This window comes from Hypomesus transpacificus, chromosome 4, assembly GCF_021917145.1.
Source record: "Hypomesus transpacificus isolate Combined female chromosome 4, fHypTra1, whole genome shotgun sequence".
Taxonomy (NCBI): Eukaryota; Metazoa; Chordata; class Actinopteri; order Osmeriformes; family Osmeridae; genus Hypomesus; species Hypomesus transpacificus.
Window position 1 is genome coordinate 2,174,679 of NC_061063.1, and position 16,123 is coordinate 2,190,801.

At 43.2% G+C, this 16,123-nt stretch overlaps 1 protein-coding gene across 1 annotated transcript in view; it reads right to left on the reverse strand.

Moving 5' to 3' along the window:
* Positions 1–15,897, reverse strand: part of csmd2 (CUB and Sushi multiple domains 2) — a 213,852-nt gene extending 197,955 nt beyond the window's left edge. The window contains 1 exon segment of the mRNA XM_047019512.1: positions 15,100–15,897. Coding sequence (XP_046875468.1) covers positions 15,100–15,289 — 190 coding nt within the window. The 5' untranslated portion in view covers positions 15,290–15,897.
* Between the last annotated feature and the right edge of the window lie 226 nt (positions 15,898–16,123).

Below are 16,123 nucleotides of genomic sequence, written 5' to 3' on the forward strand. Positions count from 1 at the left end.
CATTTTCAAACTTTTCACTTCTTGTCGGAGCTACCTGTTCTGTTCCCTATTATTCTCCCTCTCCCTCATCTGTCAGCCCTCATAGGAAGACTCTATTTCTGCCCCTTCCTCTCTGTTTCCCTCCACCTATCATTCTCCCTCATTCTTTTAATCTTAATTACATTAATTTGTCATCATCATTTCTCTTTTCTTTCTCTACTCTCTCCCAACTTGTTCATACCTGTTACCTCTTTTCTCCCATTCCTCCTGCTTGTTATCCCTGTACCTTCACCCTAGGCCCTCCCATCTCTATCTCTCCTCTTTCTGTCTCTCTCTCCATTTCTCCCTCTTATCCTTCCCCTTCTTCCCTCCTTATTCTCACTCCAGGACATGCCAGGGAGAGCAGTAATAAAGCAGCAACAGAGAGTTGACACTGCACCCCCCACACACATACACACACCCCAGATTTCCCCTCTATTCTGTTCCTAGGTATCCTCCCACATAAAAACACACAAGAAAGGATCTGAGAGAAGAGCAGAAAGTTCACTATTGAGAGCTACTGCTTAGATTATCCCTAAATATACCCTAAATAATACTAGTTGGTGGGTGTTATTGGTATAGTGAATTATTAATGGGTCAGTGTGTGTGAACACAGTGCCAGTGTGTATGAACACACACACACATGCTGTAGTAAACCACAGAAAACACCAACAATGAACAGAGTATACTAAGAATGTGTTGCCTGGCATGCAAGAGTTAACTAAACATGTGAATAGGATGTTTTATGGCTAGCATTAGACGTCAAACAGGTTAGAAGAGGTATACAAATCTATAATCTGCCACAGCCTTCTACAGCACCTGTGCCAAGCCAAGCAACTCTTCAAATCAATAGGTATCCATAGATCATGAGGAAGATCACCTGAGGGCTTCTTACAGCTTTTTTGGCCACAATCAGTGACACTTTGCAGGCACAGAAAAATATAAGATGGTCAAAATTGAAGTGAAGGGAGCAAAGAAAAAGAGACACTTGCACTAATTTTCAGAAGCCAAGGATGCAGGTGTTCAGTGCCCATTTGACGATTCAGCTGAAAGTGAGGGAGTCAGATGGCTAAGCGGTTAGGGAATCGGACTAGTAATCTGAAGGTTGCCAGATGGATTCCCGGCCGTGGCAAATGACGTTGTATCCTTGGGCAAGGCACTTCACCCTACTTGCCTTGGGGGGAATGTCCCTGTACCTACTGTAAGTCGCTCTGGATAACAGCGTCTGCTAAATGTAAATGTAAGTAAATTACATTTATGTTGAAGGAGGAGTTGCACATTTTTTTGAATCCTGGGTGTGTGTGGGGGTGTGCGTTTGTTTGTGCACGTGTGTGTGTTTGTACGTGAGTCATGAAGTAAGTTGATCTGTCTCGGATGTACTGACCAGCCCCAGAGCCCGACTGCAAAATATGTTGAGAGTGCATAGTACACACAAACACGCGTGCATGCAGAGACACACAAATACAGAAAATAAAATACTTTTAGCATTGGTGCCCAGCTAATTAACCCCTCATTCAACAATGCCCATGTTGGCATCCAGCTGGCATTTCCCACACATGTCACTGTCTCATACACATTGGCACACAGGGAGATCGGTCTGACCTTCTTGGGATAAACTGCAATGGCCTCTGTGTGTGTGTGTATATGTGTGTGTAATGTAATGTGTGTGTGGGGGGGTTGGTGGTTGTTTAGTGGCAGTACAAAAGCTGCAGCGGAGCTCTGTGACACTTTGATGAATGGAAGAACACTGTACGGTACTCTGGCAGACAGACAGAGCCCCTCTCTGTCTGTCTACCCCCTCTCTGCCCTCTTTGGAGGTAGAAAAGAGAGAGATAGATGGGGAAAAGAGAGAGGGAGAGAGAGAAAAAGAGAGAGGGAGCGGTAGAGAGAGATACAGAGCGAGAGTACAGAGTGAGAGAGAGAGAGAGAGAGAGAGAGAGAGAGAGAGAGAGAGAGAGAGAGAGAGAGAGAGAGAGAGAGAGAGAGATAGGTATTTTAGGTGAGAGTATCATTGCCTATTCCTGCTGAGGTCACAAATCAGTGGTGTGACATTCACAGGGAGAAAACAGCAAATCTGCTGCAGTTGGCAAATACTCAAGGTGAGTTTATGGTGAGATTTGAGCAAATCCCTAAAGTACTGTGTGTTTGTGTGTGTGTGGGGGGAACAAATACAACAAATAACAATAATTACTGCACTGGTTATTATAATTATATTAATAATACAATGTATTTCAAAAATTATAAAAACAAATATGATAATATTCAAAGTTAAATATGTGTGTGTAAATAAAAACTGATTATTCAAAATTACATACAAATATTACGTGTCCATTATTTTATCTATAAAATAACATATATAAAATAATAGTACAACAAGATGTTTCAGAATCAGAAAGGGATTTATACGCCATGAAAGTTTGCACAGACAAGGAATTTACTTTGGCAGTAAGGTGCATTCAATAAACATATAGGAACCTAAAATAAAAATATGCGGACTATCTATATCTATCTATCTATCTATCTATATCTATCTATATCTATCTATATCTATTTCAACTGCTTGGTATAATGTGAGCCTCTATTTAGGATTCCTCTGTCAGGAGGAACCCCTATTGGAATTGTTGGTATTATTAGGGTTCCTCTGGTAGGAGTGAACCTATTGTTTTTGTTAGTATTCTTATTGTTATTTTTCTTCTCCTTGCGCCCAAATATCTCAAAAAGTCCCAGATCATAAAATGTGGCACATTGATACTACATCCAAGTGGGTACCCCCACACCAAATATGGGCCACATCGGACCATAGGGGGCAACACAGGCCACGCCCAGATGTCCACTTTTCAGAGTGATAGCATTTCCACCCCATTGCTCCAATTCTTCGGAAACTTGGTGTGCATGCCTCATTTTTCATGAGGAACAAAATTGACTCATAAGGTCCACCATGATGGATCTTCCTGTACAGTGATAATTTTTGAAAACCTTAAAAAGGTTCCTCGTCTCTTGAACCAAAGGTTTGATTGACTTGAAATTTTGGACAGATATGTGTCATTGACGTATTAAAAAACGTTACTTAAGGCAATTGAATCAAATACAAAATGGCTGAGAGGGGTGTATTTATGTAAATGTCAACATTGCCTAAATATGTTTGTGTCACAAAATCAAATTTATTTTTGAAGGATGTTTCAAACCTAATATGCTTTAAGGTGACACACCCCTGAAGTACCATGCAAAGTTTCACCTTGATATGTCAAAATATGACTGAATTACAGCTGTTTGAAATTGGACCAAATCTGACAATGCTCGCCATTGGAGAAACTGCTTTTTATATTATAGAGTTACTGAAATTTGTGTATTCCATGCCTGGGAATGGCTCAATTGGCGATGTTGTGCTGGTAAGCAAAGGGTTGTAGGTTCAAAACCAGTCAGAGGTATAGTTTTTAATTTTTTATTCTGACAAAATGGTTTCTGGTCTTCCGATCAATCCTCCGGTTGTAAAACATAGCAATGCGTGTTTATTGGAGCCCATCACAACACACCTATCATCTGTTAAGCGAGACAGTGCTAACCACGGCAAAACAAGCCAGGTTCACCACAGTAGCTAGCTAATTGTAGTCTAAGCATGGTAGTGTCAGATTCACATCCGAGTTAGCTCAAATTAAGTATATTGATTGTTCAGGTGGATCCCTTGCCTGTTGCGCAAATTCATTTAAGTTACCTAAGCCAGGAAACATCGCCAGTGATGCTAGGCATGTCAGGTGAGATAGCATGTTTCAGGTGGCTGAGCAGATAGGGAATCGGGCCGGTTGCCAGTTCAATACCCCAACGTGCCAAATTACGTTGTGTCCTTGGGCAAGGCATTTCATCATACTTGCCTCAGGGGGATATCCCTGTACTTACTGTAAGTCGATCTGGATAAGAGCGACTGCTAAATGACTAAATGTAAGCATGATTTGAAATTCTCTTCCATGACAAGTTATGGAACCCCAAAAACCTTTTTAAAGCACTACGAGAAAGCTATTCTTTACAGCAGTAACCCAGTCATCCCATTGTCCCGTTTTTATGTCCCACATATAGGACTAAATTACAGCTGTTTGAACCTTAACCAAATCTGACCATGCTTGCCATTGGAGAAAAATGTCTTATTTTCTGATACAAAAACTAAATGATTTGTTGTTTAAGTCTGTGAATGGTTTAATAGGATGAGACTCAGTGCTGCTGTGCCAAGGGTGGTGGATTCTAATCCAGTCAGAGGCACAAACTTTTTTTAATTTATTATTATGACAAAAATTACAGTTTCAAGTCTTCTGGTTAATCCCAGTGTAACTATCTATTATGTCAATTTTAGAACATGTTGCCATTTTGAAGGAGGAATCCGCCATTGCTGCTTACAGCTATATTTCTCTCATGTTTTGATCTTATGCTAGTTCAACTGTTTCTATGTTTTCACTTAAAACAATGCGTGTTTTCTCATCTAAAGTGAAGTGATTAAACTTAATTGAAGTAGAAAATGTTGCTCAGTTTCAACTTCACCTAATCTGCAGTGTCTGGATTTTCTTTTTTCCTTAGCCAACCATGTATTTCAATGGTGACTTTTATTGCCGGTGTATGGCAATACACCGAGCACAAACTCTGTATATAATTAAGATCTTTCTTTTTTTTGGGGGGGGGGTATTCAGAATTTTGTAACATTCACGTTTGTGATGTAACTTGATTTCACTTTTTCCAATAGGTTTTATCTTCATTATGATTACTATTATCAACAGCTGAGTTAAGCTGAGTTTGATTACTCTTACAAAATTATAGATGTATCTCATTCACTGTCTCTCTCACAATCTCTCTCTCTTCATTTATCTATGTCTCCTTATCTCTCCCTGGTCAATATGAGTGACTAGGTTCCTAATGTCCAGTGCGGTGTAACTGGTGGCTAACTGGCCAATGAGGTGTAACTGGTGACTAACTGGTTTTGACTGCCCAATACAAAAATATATATATATATTATTAAAGATCTCTCTCACTCTCTCTCTGGTTCACCCACTGAGGACAGCCCTGAACTAAACCAGCTTTTTAGCTGCTTCAACTACAAAGAAGACAGGAGTTCACCTGGTTCTGAACCCTGTACCACCCCGTCACTACCACAGACCTGGAGTTCACCTGGTTCTGAACCCAGTACCACCGTGTCACTACCACAGACGGCTGCCAAGAAAAGCAGCTCATCTTCTATTCCCTTGAAGCGTACAGTACTTCAAACACTCCACCATGCATTAGAAGAAGAGTGTGTGCGCGTTTGTTTGAGAGTGTGTGTGTCTGTGTGTGTGCCTGTGTGCCAGGGAGATGATGAAGCCCCTTCCGCTCCATATACAGTATATCCCTTAGCGACATCATTCATCTGCAGTTGTGGTCGTATATGTCGCCTGTGACCGCATCACAAGCAGATTAACCTCAACATCGCCGTCATTAAGGAGTAGAAAATGACTGAGCTCAGCTATCCGGACTCTCACCATAATTAACAACAGACTACTGCCGGGGAGAACACACTCTGGGCCCTATTTTGCACCCAGCGCAATTGACTTTGTCAACGATGCAAGTATCATTCCTAGTTTGCACCCGATGCAAAGCGTACTTTTCCCTCCACAGACGCACATCGGTAAATTAGGGAATGACTTTGCGCTCCCAGGGGCGGTTCAGCGAAAAAAGGAGGCATGTTCCGGCGCAAACGTTCCCTGGTGCTATTTTGCAGTTTCAGAAAAGCGATTCCACCACTGATCAGGAAAAACTTAGTCTAAAGTCAATTGTGTGTTATTCAGATGCTATTTTAAGGACGCAAGCTTGGTCCGTGCGCTCACTGTTGGCAAGGCCAGGGTCTTCTTTCTGCAAAGCTAGGTTACATTGTTTTATTTATTGTATGGTGTGTTACATTTCTTCAATGATTATAAAAAGATTTTCATGAGAAATCTCTATGTAGGTGAACTTGATTTGTAACAATTGTGTCAATTTCCTCCCATGCCTGTTAACCGAAGCTAATTTGGGTGGGTTTCTAGGGAGTCAGGTGGCTGAGCGGTTAGGGAATCGGGCTAGTAATTTGAAGGTCGCCAGTTTTTTTTCAGAATTAAAATTGGTGTTTATTCGCCATGAAAGTTTGCACAGACAAGGAATTTACTTTGGCAGGAGAGCCTACCTTGACAGCCATTTTCGGCGCCAACTAGAAAAGTTACAGCATAACATGAGGAAAGAGGAGGAGAGAAAAAGGCAACCCCCAGACAAAGCTCCTAGAGGACTACAGTGTGGGAACAGGCAAATGGGTGTGGTTTGGGCGTAACGTGCAATAAACCAATCAGAGCGTCATCTCACATTCCCTCTAAGAGCAGCGTTTGTTCCATGGCGGATTGCTGTTATAACAGTGGATTTGCCAGGTGCATGCCAGGAGCGGTTCACATTTCTTTTTTCTATAATATATATTTTTTTTATTGTTATATTTTGTAATTGTTTAGTTCTTAGAATTAGTTTAACCATTGTACTTAATTTAAGACCCATGATTTTTTATTGTTTGCACCTCCTATTGTTTGAACATACATGGCGAATAAACCAAATTCTGATTCTGATTGGGATGGGAGAATAAACACACCCAAATTAGCTTTGGTTAAACAGGCATGGGAGGAAAGTGCCACAATTGTTACAAATCAAGTTCACATACATAAAGCTTTCTCATGAAATTATTTTTAATCATTGACATGAAAGAAATGTAACACAACCATACAATAAATCAAAATTATGTAACGTGGCTTCGCCGGAAGAAGACCTTGGCCTTGCCAGCAGTGCGCACGGGCCAAGCATGCGCCCTTAAAATAGCATCTGAATAACGCGCCATTGACTTTAGACTACGTTCTTCCTGGTCTGTGGCGGAATTGTTTTTATGAAACTGCAAAATAGCACCAGGGAACGTTTGCGCCGGAACTTACCTCCTTTATTCGCTGAACCGCCCCCTGGAGCGCAAGGTCATTCCCCTATTTACCAACGTGCGTCTGTGGAGGGAAAAATCCGCTTTGCGTCGAGTGCAAACTAGGAATGATACTTGTGTTGACAAATACTTGCTTTTCGGATCGTTAAAATAGGGCCCTTAAAGTGAATGGCCAGTGAATAGCTAGGCTTTGTGGAGAGCAGGGGTGTCGTTAGACCCTTTTTACTGGGGCACGTTCTCCAGTATAAATCAGCTGTGCCCCAGTAAAATCTAAAGTTTGAGTTTTAACAATTTACTTTATTAGTGAGTGCATTCATTTAGATTGATAATCCTGGACCCTGAACTGCTGTACAGTGGGTTAAGCAAGGGGAGTTTCTATAGCCTAGTAGTGCATTGTGCGTAGCAAGGGATATGAATTAGGAGCCTGTGCCCCAGTAGAGTGTTATGTCTAACAACACCTTTGGTGGAGAGGGTGCTGTTTGGTAAAGGAGTTAGGAGCAGATATCATGTTATGGGCGGCAACAATAACCTTATAGCTGTTCCCAACTCCTTTACTAAATTATATCTTTCTACAATCTATATTTAATGACGGCATGCACATATTTACAGTTTTTCACAATTGTCAACACACAAAAAAGCACAACTTTGGCACAATTTTCACAACCTTAACGTCATGTACCAATTGCTCGACCCAATTTATCACTACATTACACTCCCTTATCTGCATTAGACTCTGACTTTCCTTGTTTACACACTGATGTCAATTACACATCACCTTGTTGTCAAAACACTACACACAATGTTCAGTTGTTGCGCACACTTCTCAAGTAAAGTCTCAAAGCATCAACCTACAACACACAACTATTCAAATCTCAGGTCACTCAGGTCTGGTGAGCAATTTGCGATCAGGACTGCAGCATAAAAAGGGCCTTGAGCCTCTGTTTTGTTTGGTGAGCAGAGAACTTATCAACAACCAGAGAAGGAGAGGGGTAACAGTGAGAGGAGGAAGAGGACAAGGAAGAGGACAAGGAAGAGGATGACGAGGAGGAGGAGGAGGAAGAGGAGAAGCAGGAGGTGGAGGAGAAAGAAGAAGGAGAACGGTGATTTCTAATGAGATTCGGGCCACTGTGGTTGACCATGTGCTCAACCATGGTTTGAGCATGAGGGAGGCTGGCCAGAGGATCCAACAAAATCTCAGCCGCTTCACAGTTGCTGCCATCATTAGAAACTTTAGAATGGAGAACAGGTATGAATTATATTTGCCTTGTGTACTGAAATATTGCATATCAATGGAAAAAGGGTGCTCACTGTATTTGTATTTTGCAGGACTGAAAGAGAACCACGACCATGCCACATTCAGAAACATCCAGACCGTTGCCCTCTCTACACTGTACCGTGTTCTCCGCAGGAATGCCATGTGGATGAAACAAGTGTACAGGGTCCTATTCGACCACAACACATCGAGGAGTTACGGCAAGAGTTTATAAGTCCCATACATTCAGCACTGACACATGCATGTATTGCACCTGTAATGTGTCTCACTGTACCCCACTGTGTTGACCCATCTGTGTCCTTACTATACAGTAACTTGCATTATCATGGTGTCTGTTCCAGCAGATCCAGGATCATGACACAGCTAATGATCTATATGAATACATGAATACATATTCATTGATAAGGTTGGATTCAACCTGGTGAAGAGGAGGCGCCGGGCAGAAATGTCATTGGCCAGCGCACCATTGTTGAGGTCCCTGCTGATCGTGGTGGGAACATCACTTCGTGTGCTGCAATGGGTTGAGCAGGCCCGCTGACTGTACTGTTCAAAAAATTCAACTTTTTTTGCTGCATATGTGTGCTGTTTTATGTTTGACTATGAAAAAATGTGGCCTACACTGAGACATTTTACAAAAGTTGAAATGGCTCATTCTCCAGAGTCAGTCGTTCATATGGTGTCTTCCATTTGGAGAATTTTGTTTTCAATTTTGCACTACGGTGTGCTGTGAATGCTTGGTAGTGTGCAGCAAATGCTTTTTGTGTGTACTGTTGTGAATGGTATGTGTGTGTGTCATTTGAAAATATGGCTGTGTGTACCAAATGAGAACACGAGTTCCATTTTGTGAACAGGTGAGATATTTGATGGCAAAGAGTCCTCTTGGAGTGTCAGGTTTAGCATTTTGTGTGTGAGGTTTTCAGTTTTGTGTGTGCAGTTTTGAAAAAGACTTTATTGTTTTGAGAAACGTGTGTTAACAATTGTGAAAAACTGTAAGATTCTTATTTGTTTATAATATGTTTACTTTATGCACCTGCACATCAAAGTAAATTCCTTGTTTGTCTAAACGTACTTAGCAATTAAACTTTATTCTGATTCTGATTCAATCAACCCTCTCCCAAAACACTCGGAGGGCTGTGAAGGCTATGACTCTGGGGATGTCACTGTGTGTGTGTGTGTGTGTGTGTGTTTGACAGAAAGTTGGAAACAAAGAGACAAAAGGAGAGGTCAGAGAGAGAGAGAGAGAGAGAGAGAGAGAGAGAGAGAGAGAGAGAGAGTGAGTGAGAGAGAGAAAAAAAGAGAGAGAGAGAGAGAGAGAGAGAGAGAGAGAGAGAGAGAGAGAGAGAGAGAGAGAGAGAGAGAGACTGGAAGGACTCCTCGAAGCAACATCTTGTTCCCATGACAACAGGGAAAGGGGCAACAGACATGCTGTCTAACAAAATCAACTGCTTGAAGTCATACACACACACAAAAGCACACACAAAAGCACACACAAATGTAACAGCACACATTTTCCCATAAGATGTTGAGATCTCCATGCGATCTCCCAGGACTCACAGGTAGTCAATTATCACTTGTTTCAATTGTTTCCTACTCTGGAGGTTTCAATAACCTCAAACTACCAGAATGAAATAGATAGATGAAGAGGGTAGACAGAAAGAGAGAAAGAGAGAGAGAGAGAGAGAGAGACAGACAGACAGACAAAGACAAAAAGAGAAGCAGTGATTATTTTTTAATTGCAAAATTGATGAGTATTCCTGGATCTGTTTGTCTGTCTGTATTTCTGTAATATATTCTGTTTTTCTTTCCGTCAACCTGCCTGTCTGCTGTTTGTCTGCCTGCTTGTCTGTCTGTTTGTCTGACCAAGACCTGGTGATCGATATCAATTAATTAATATCGATCAATTAATTATAATTGAGTAATGGAAGGACTGAGCAACTCAGATGATCATTCCGCAGAAACATGTTGACCCAGGCTCATCTATAAATGTGTGTGTGTGTGTGTATCTTTGTTAGTTATTGTTATTGCTCTATGAGTGTGCATGTGTGTACATTCAGGAAGGTCACAGCTCATAATCCCTAACCTCTCCTCTGAGAGTTTTATACTCCTATTCCTTCTTTCCTTCTTTTTTTTCTTCCTTGCTTACTACATACATACACACACACACATTTATTCGTACACGCGCTTATCAAGTTCTGAAGGATGCCAAAGCTACAGTCAAACCATTGAGTCCTTCTCTCCCTATCTCCCTCTCTGCTATCCCTTAAACACACTTCTCATATAGATCACCCCAACAACACTTAGACAGGCAGAGATGTACTGAATATTTATTATATATAATACAACCCAGATTCCCCAAACGTTTGACAATAAAACAGAAAACTAATCAAATGTTTAAACTGAGGAAATGTTTGAAGTTCATGGCCACAGCACGTATCCAAAAACATTTGGGATGGGGGCAACAAAAGGCTGGAAATGCAAGTATAGAGTGTGGCTAGATCATCTCAAGATCCAGGCACTGTAGGAAGTTGAAATTCGGCAGGTGTATTGCTCAGGACCCAAGGACATGAGCACTGCACTATTTGGAGATAGAGAGCGAGAGAGAGCGAGAGAGAGAGAGAGAGAGAGAGAGAGAGAGAGAGAGAGAGAGAGAGAGAGAGAGAGAGAGAGAGAGAGAGAGAGAGAGAGAGAGAGAGAGAGAGAGAGAGAAATGTGTAAGGGGTTATATTCCTGATAGCTGAAGAGATATAGATCAGGATTCCTTCCTTCATCCTTCCTTCCATCTATCCTTCCTTCCATCTATCCTTCCTTCCTTCCATCTGTCCTTCCTTCCTTCCACCAATACCAATTGGTGATCACACTGCAGGAGTCACAAGTTGACCTCCTACTGAGAGCACTCCTAAACGATTCTCTTTGAAAGAAAACACTTAATCTGTTTATGTTGATTCAGTTGCTAGGAACCATTCCATAGCAATGACCTTCAATAACACTTGCATTGTGTTTAATAAATTGTGTTGGTATATGAGTGTGTCTGTGTTCAGCAGTTGTGTGCGTGTATCCGACTACAAACACTTTGGCCATCTGGAGTCAGATGACAGTGTGAATTACCAGAGGGAGGCAAAAACGAGGGAGGACACTGGAGATGGAGGGACAGAGAGTTAGAGATATACAGAGAAATTAAGAGAGAAAGACAGAGAGAGAGAAGAGAAGACAAGAGAAGATAGACCAAGAAAGAATAGAATGAGAAAATGAGCGTAATCTCATCTCATGCAAATCCACATACAACCACACGCACACACCCCTGTACACACACTCATGCACGTAGGCACGCACACAGGCAATCTTTCCTTTTAGAGATGATGACCTGCCTGACATCAATTAAGCGCAACCATCCAATTGTGTTTGGTGGAGATTGGCCTTCTAACACTCTCACACACACAACACACAATCACACATACTCCCACACACACAATTTCACATGCAAACAAAACAACACGCACAAAATTACACAACCACACACACACACACACACACACACATAGAAACTTAACAGCCTGTTAGGGGTGAGTAGTGTTGTGAAAGAAGAGTCTCTCTGATGGCTGATAGGGTGATGACGCTCCATACAGATCATTCACCAGAGCAAAACACACAGAGACTAGGCCCACATTATCACTGTCTCAGCCTTCTCTTCCTCCACTTCAACCTCCCCATCTCTCTCACTCTAATTCGCTCTTTCCCTTTCCCCCCATTATTCTCCTTCTTTCCTCTCTCTTTACCCTCTCTCTGTCTGTCTCTCTCCCTATGTATTTCCCTCTGTGTTTATCTCATCTCTTTCTCTCACCCCCTCTCACTTTTCTCTCCCTCTCTCTCTGTCTGTAGTCTTCTTTGACAAAGAGCAAGGGGCCACTGCAGCAGCAGAGCCTGTTGCTTAGCATTCTGTACCACAGTCCAGCATACAGACAGATAAAGCATGCCCTGTTTACTTCTCCCCACTGGTTATCTAGAGCCAGAGGAGAGCTGGCCACAACCACTCCACAACACAGGCTGGGGAAGGAAGGATGGATAGAGAGAAAGGAGCTGGAGACAAAAAATGAGAGAAGAAGGGAGGGGACAGACAGACAGATAGATAGATACTGCTGTGCTGTGGTTAATAACGCCGCTTTGAGTAGGCAGGGAGGTGCTCTCCATGGTCTGCAGCTCGGACTGCATCCTTGGGATTCTGGCGCGGCATCTACCCAGATTCGCTCTCCAAGGTATCTCACATCATGGGGGTGGTGGGTTTGCTTTACTTGTCAGAATGCGGGGCGGGAGGGAGCTCCGTATCTCACAAGACTTTTACTTGTGTACACGTGCAGTCACGAGCGAAATATGGCAGGAGCCTAGAAACCAACAGTCATTTCACTTAGTTGCGTCACGGCCACACTGACACCGCAACTTTAGGGCGTTAATAAAAGGCCGCTGGTTGCGTAAAGTCAGATGGTCAGGAGACAACGAAGCGTGATCCTCGTGATTGCAGACATACTGAGTTATTGTGTCATGCCCCGGTGACTAACAATCTAATAGCCGGCCGGGCAAGCTTGAGGTGCAAGCTTGAGGTGCGCGGGTGTTCTACAACACATGCCTCTCACGCGTCATCAGCAATCTGCCTCATCAGACTGGCTCATTATCACTCTTCCTCATAATCTCTCTCGTCCCTCCTCCTCCCCCATCTCTTGGGTTTAATGAATGAAGGTTGATTAGTGTTTATTGAGCGGCCGGGCCATGGGAGCGGGCCTTTTTTGAGCAGACTGAAATGAGTGCACTGGTTGTCAACTCAATATCTATCCGTCGGAGACGTTTCACACGTTATCAGATCATTGCGCCACCTATGATTGAGAGCGCATCAATGATGAGGTTCAGGCAACTAGAACACCAACGGTTTATCATCTGGCGTCTACAACGGATTTTTTTTATCCGTTTCGTTTTTGTTACGTGACACTATCGTTAGCCTATTAGGCCTATGGTAAAATAATAACAACTAAATAAAAGGAAAGACCAAAACGAGATAATGAGTGACATTTAGTTCCGAGATTATCGTCCCTCGATCCGTTTAATAATTTATGAGAATCATGGCATACACTTAGGGCACACTTCTGGTTATAGATAAACGTTCCACAACTTAATACCAACAAATCTGTAAAGCCTTCAAATATAACCCATAACAACGTTAGCCAAGTTTTCCCGGGTTGGTTGTCTAAACCGGGACTACGTGGGCAGTGTGCAGCTGCAAACCCAATCCTCGTCAGCTCAGTACTAAGTGAATCTCTGGTGCCGCTTAACGGGAAGACGCGGCAACTGCCACCCCTGTCCGCAGCCAGGGAGGTAATCCGCTGCACCGAGGAGACAAATTGGTCTCGTTTATAGTAATGTCTGTCCTACCGCGCGGTCAAACTACAATGTGTGGTAATGAATTGATTAATAAATAAGTGTTGATGCGTTTTGGTCGTCAGCGACGGTGACGTGACCGCAGAAAGATTTCAACAGTCTGAGGAGATGAAATCCCGTCCCTAAAGCCATGAGAGCCATTGATGACTCAGTGAACCGGCATGGATTCCTCAAGAGAGAAGAGAGCGGCTGTTGTCTTAATGAACCCAGAATATGTTAGATGATGATGCGTAATTGAAACTGGATGCCATGTCGTTTTGGAGTGGGTGGCGGGGGGTACTGTAAAATGCCAGCTGAGGTCACAGCTGACGACATATTAATGGAATGGCTATAATCTCGCTTCTTATTGGCCATGTTGAAATTTAATTGAAGTGCTGAGTGGTTTTGATGTAGCCTCTAGGCCTGACTGTCATTACACTTTTGACTCCCGTGTGTAAGAACCGTCCAATAACTTCTGTCCGCGCGAGCAGTCGCTGAAAGCCGTGGAGGATGTCGTTCGCTTTTGGTGAGGTATTTTGACTTTGCGTTTTGGGTTTCAACATGGAGTGGAGTCTGAATTGACAGTGCCAGATCAACTTCCGAAAGCTTACCCTTTTCTGGTATATTAATATTCCATTCTGAAATGTTTAGATCAATGTGATCTGTCTGTTGAGCGCTGCCAGGATTTTAGCCAAATACACCACCACCAAATCTCAAGTCTTCCAGTCACATCTAACTGTATGATTGACGCCCACCTCTCTCTTTTTGCTCTCATCCACACACACACACACACACACACACACACACACACACACACGCAAGCACACACCCACACATCAATGAAGGGAGGGAATTCACCAGACTCATCCTCACAAAAAATGCATGAGCTTAGTGTAGAATACACCAGACATGCATCTCATGACGCCATACATAGATGAACAGACATGGTAGATCCCAGAGACCAGGTGCGATGGCTAATTATTCACTTCCATGCCATAGCCTACTGCAGCTTCGACGTTCAACCAGTGTTCAAACGGCTATCTAACGGAATTCACGGCAGCTTGTTTAGCTACCCGCGATGAACCGCCTGCTGCCGAGCAGGGATGTACCTCCGCTCAGATATGCGGAGAAGACTATCAGACTATCACACGTCGTAGAATCTTCGCCGTCACCCCCTCTTTTCTTGCCTTAAGAAACACACATTCGATTCTAAAATGCGGTATGGCCACTGATTGGGGGAATCTCTCCACGACAGAGGAACCCCCACCAAATTCAAGAATTCCGCTGTAAACACAACGTCTTTCAACTCTCAACGTCTCTGAACTTTCCCATGCTATGAAAAGCTGCCCTCACCAGGCCGTTTAGCATTCTGGGAGGAAGAGGGAATGTAGCCTATTTTAGTGCATCTCCCCACGCAATTGCTTTAGCACAAGCGAAAACATGCAGGGAAACTTACCTTTTACCGAGGCGGCCAGTAGCCCCACGTACAGGAACAGCACCCGGCTCCAATAGTGCGCGTGTACCCCAACCTTCATTAGCGCAAAAACCCGTATTCCGTCCGTTTTCCTCGGTCTACTATGTCCGCTGCACACGTATTCCGATCTCCGTGCGAGTCCCGTTCCGTCCCGGTTCAAGGCGGTTGTCATGGCAGGGGTTTGTCTGGCAGGCACGGTTGTTATCAGACGGCTTTAAATTTGAGATTCACTTGGTTTCGGCGCCGAGAAAAATCCCAATGCATCGAGACTCGGATCTCGCAGCTGGACTGAACCATGTCATGCGGACCGCGGGGTTAGCGAATCTCTGTGTAAAGATTTCACACCGAAAGAGGTATATGTACCAGGGAAAGAATAGAAGCGGAGTCTTATCTACCCACGCTCAATATTAACAACCCCTCGTTCTCTCCAGATATATAATTCGATGTGAGATGAACTGGGAAGGCGAGCTATACCTTTTCCACTTTCTTACCCCACGGCCGTGCTGTTTTCCCTCTATTTATTCCAAATTAACAAACCAACGTCGATAATCCACATTTCACTTGCACATGAAAGGAAGAAACCCCGAATACGGACACCAATGCTATCCGGATCCACCGAAACGTCCTGCTTTAGAAGTTCCCTGCCAACATATAAGTAGATGGTTTTGAGGTGAGAAAAGAACAAGTGATCGTGTATTTCCAGTATTCGCAGCCCTCAGAAACGTTGGCTCAGGTCTTCACAACGCCAAGTGTCCGAATGCAGCTCTGCTTCATTCTGCACCTCTCTCGCGCGCGCTCTCTCTCTCTCTCTCGATTTCGTCCACTGCGCGTCGCGGGGCGCGCTATGATCTGCCTCTGTCGCTCAGGAGGATGTATTCGTTTAATCCTCCTACATGGACTCTCATTTAACCATTAAGTTTTCCTCCTCACTCCATACAATTGTCAGCACACCTACAATATATAGGCTACCAACGCAGTTACAGTAGGCATATGTAGTATAGGCCTA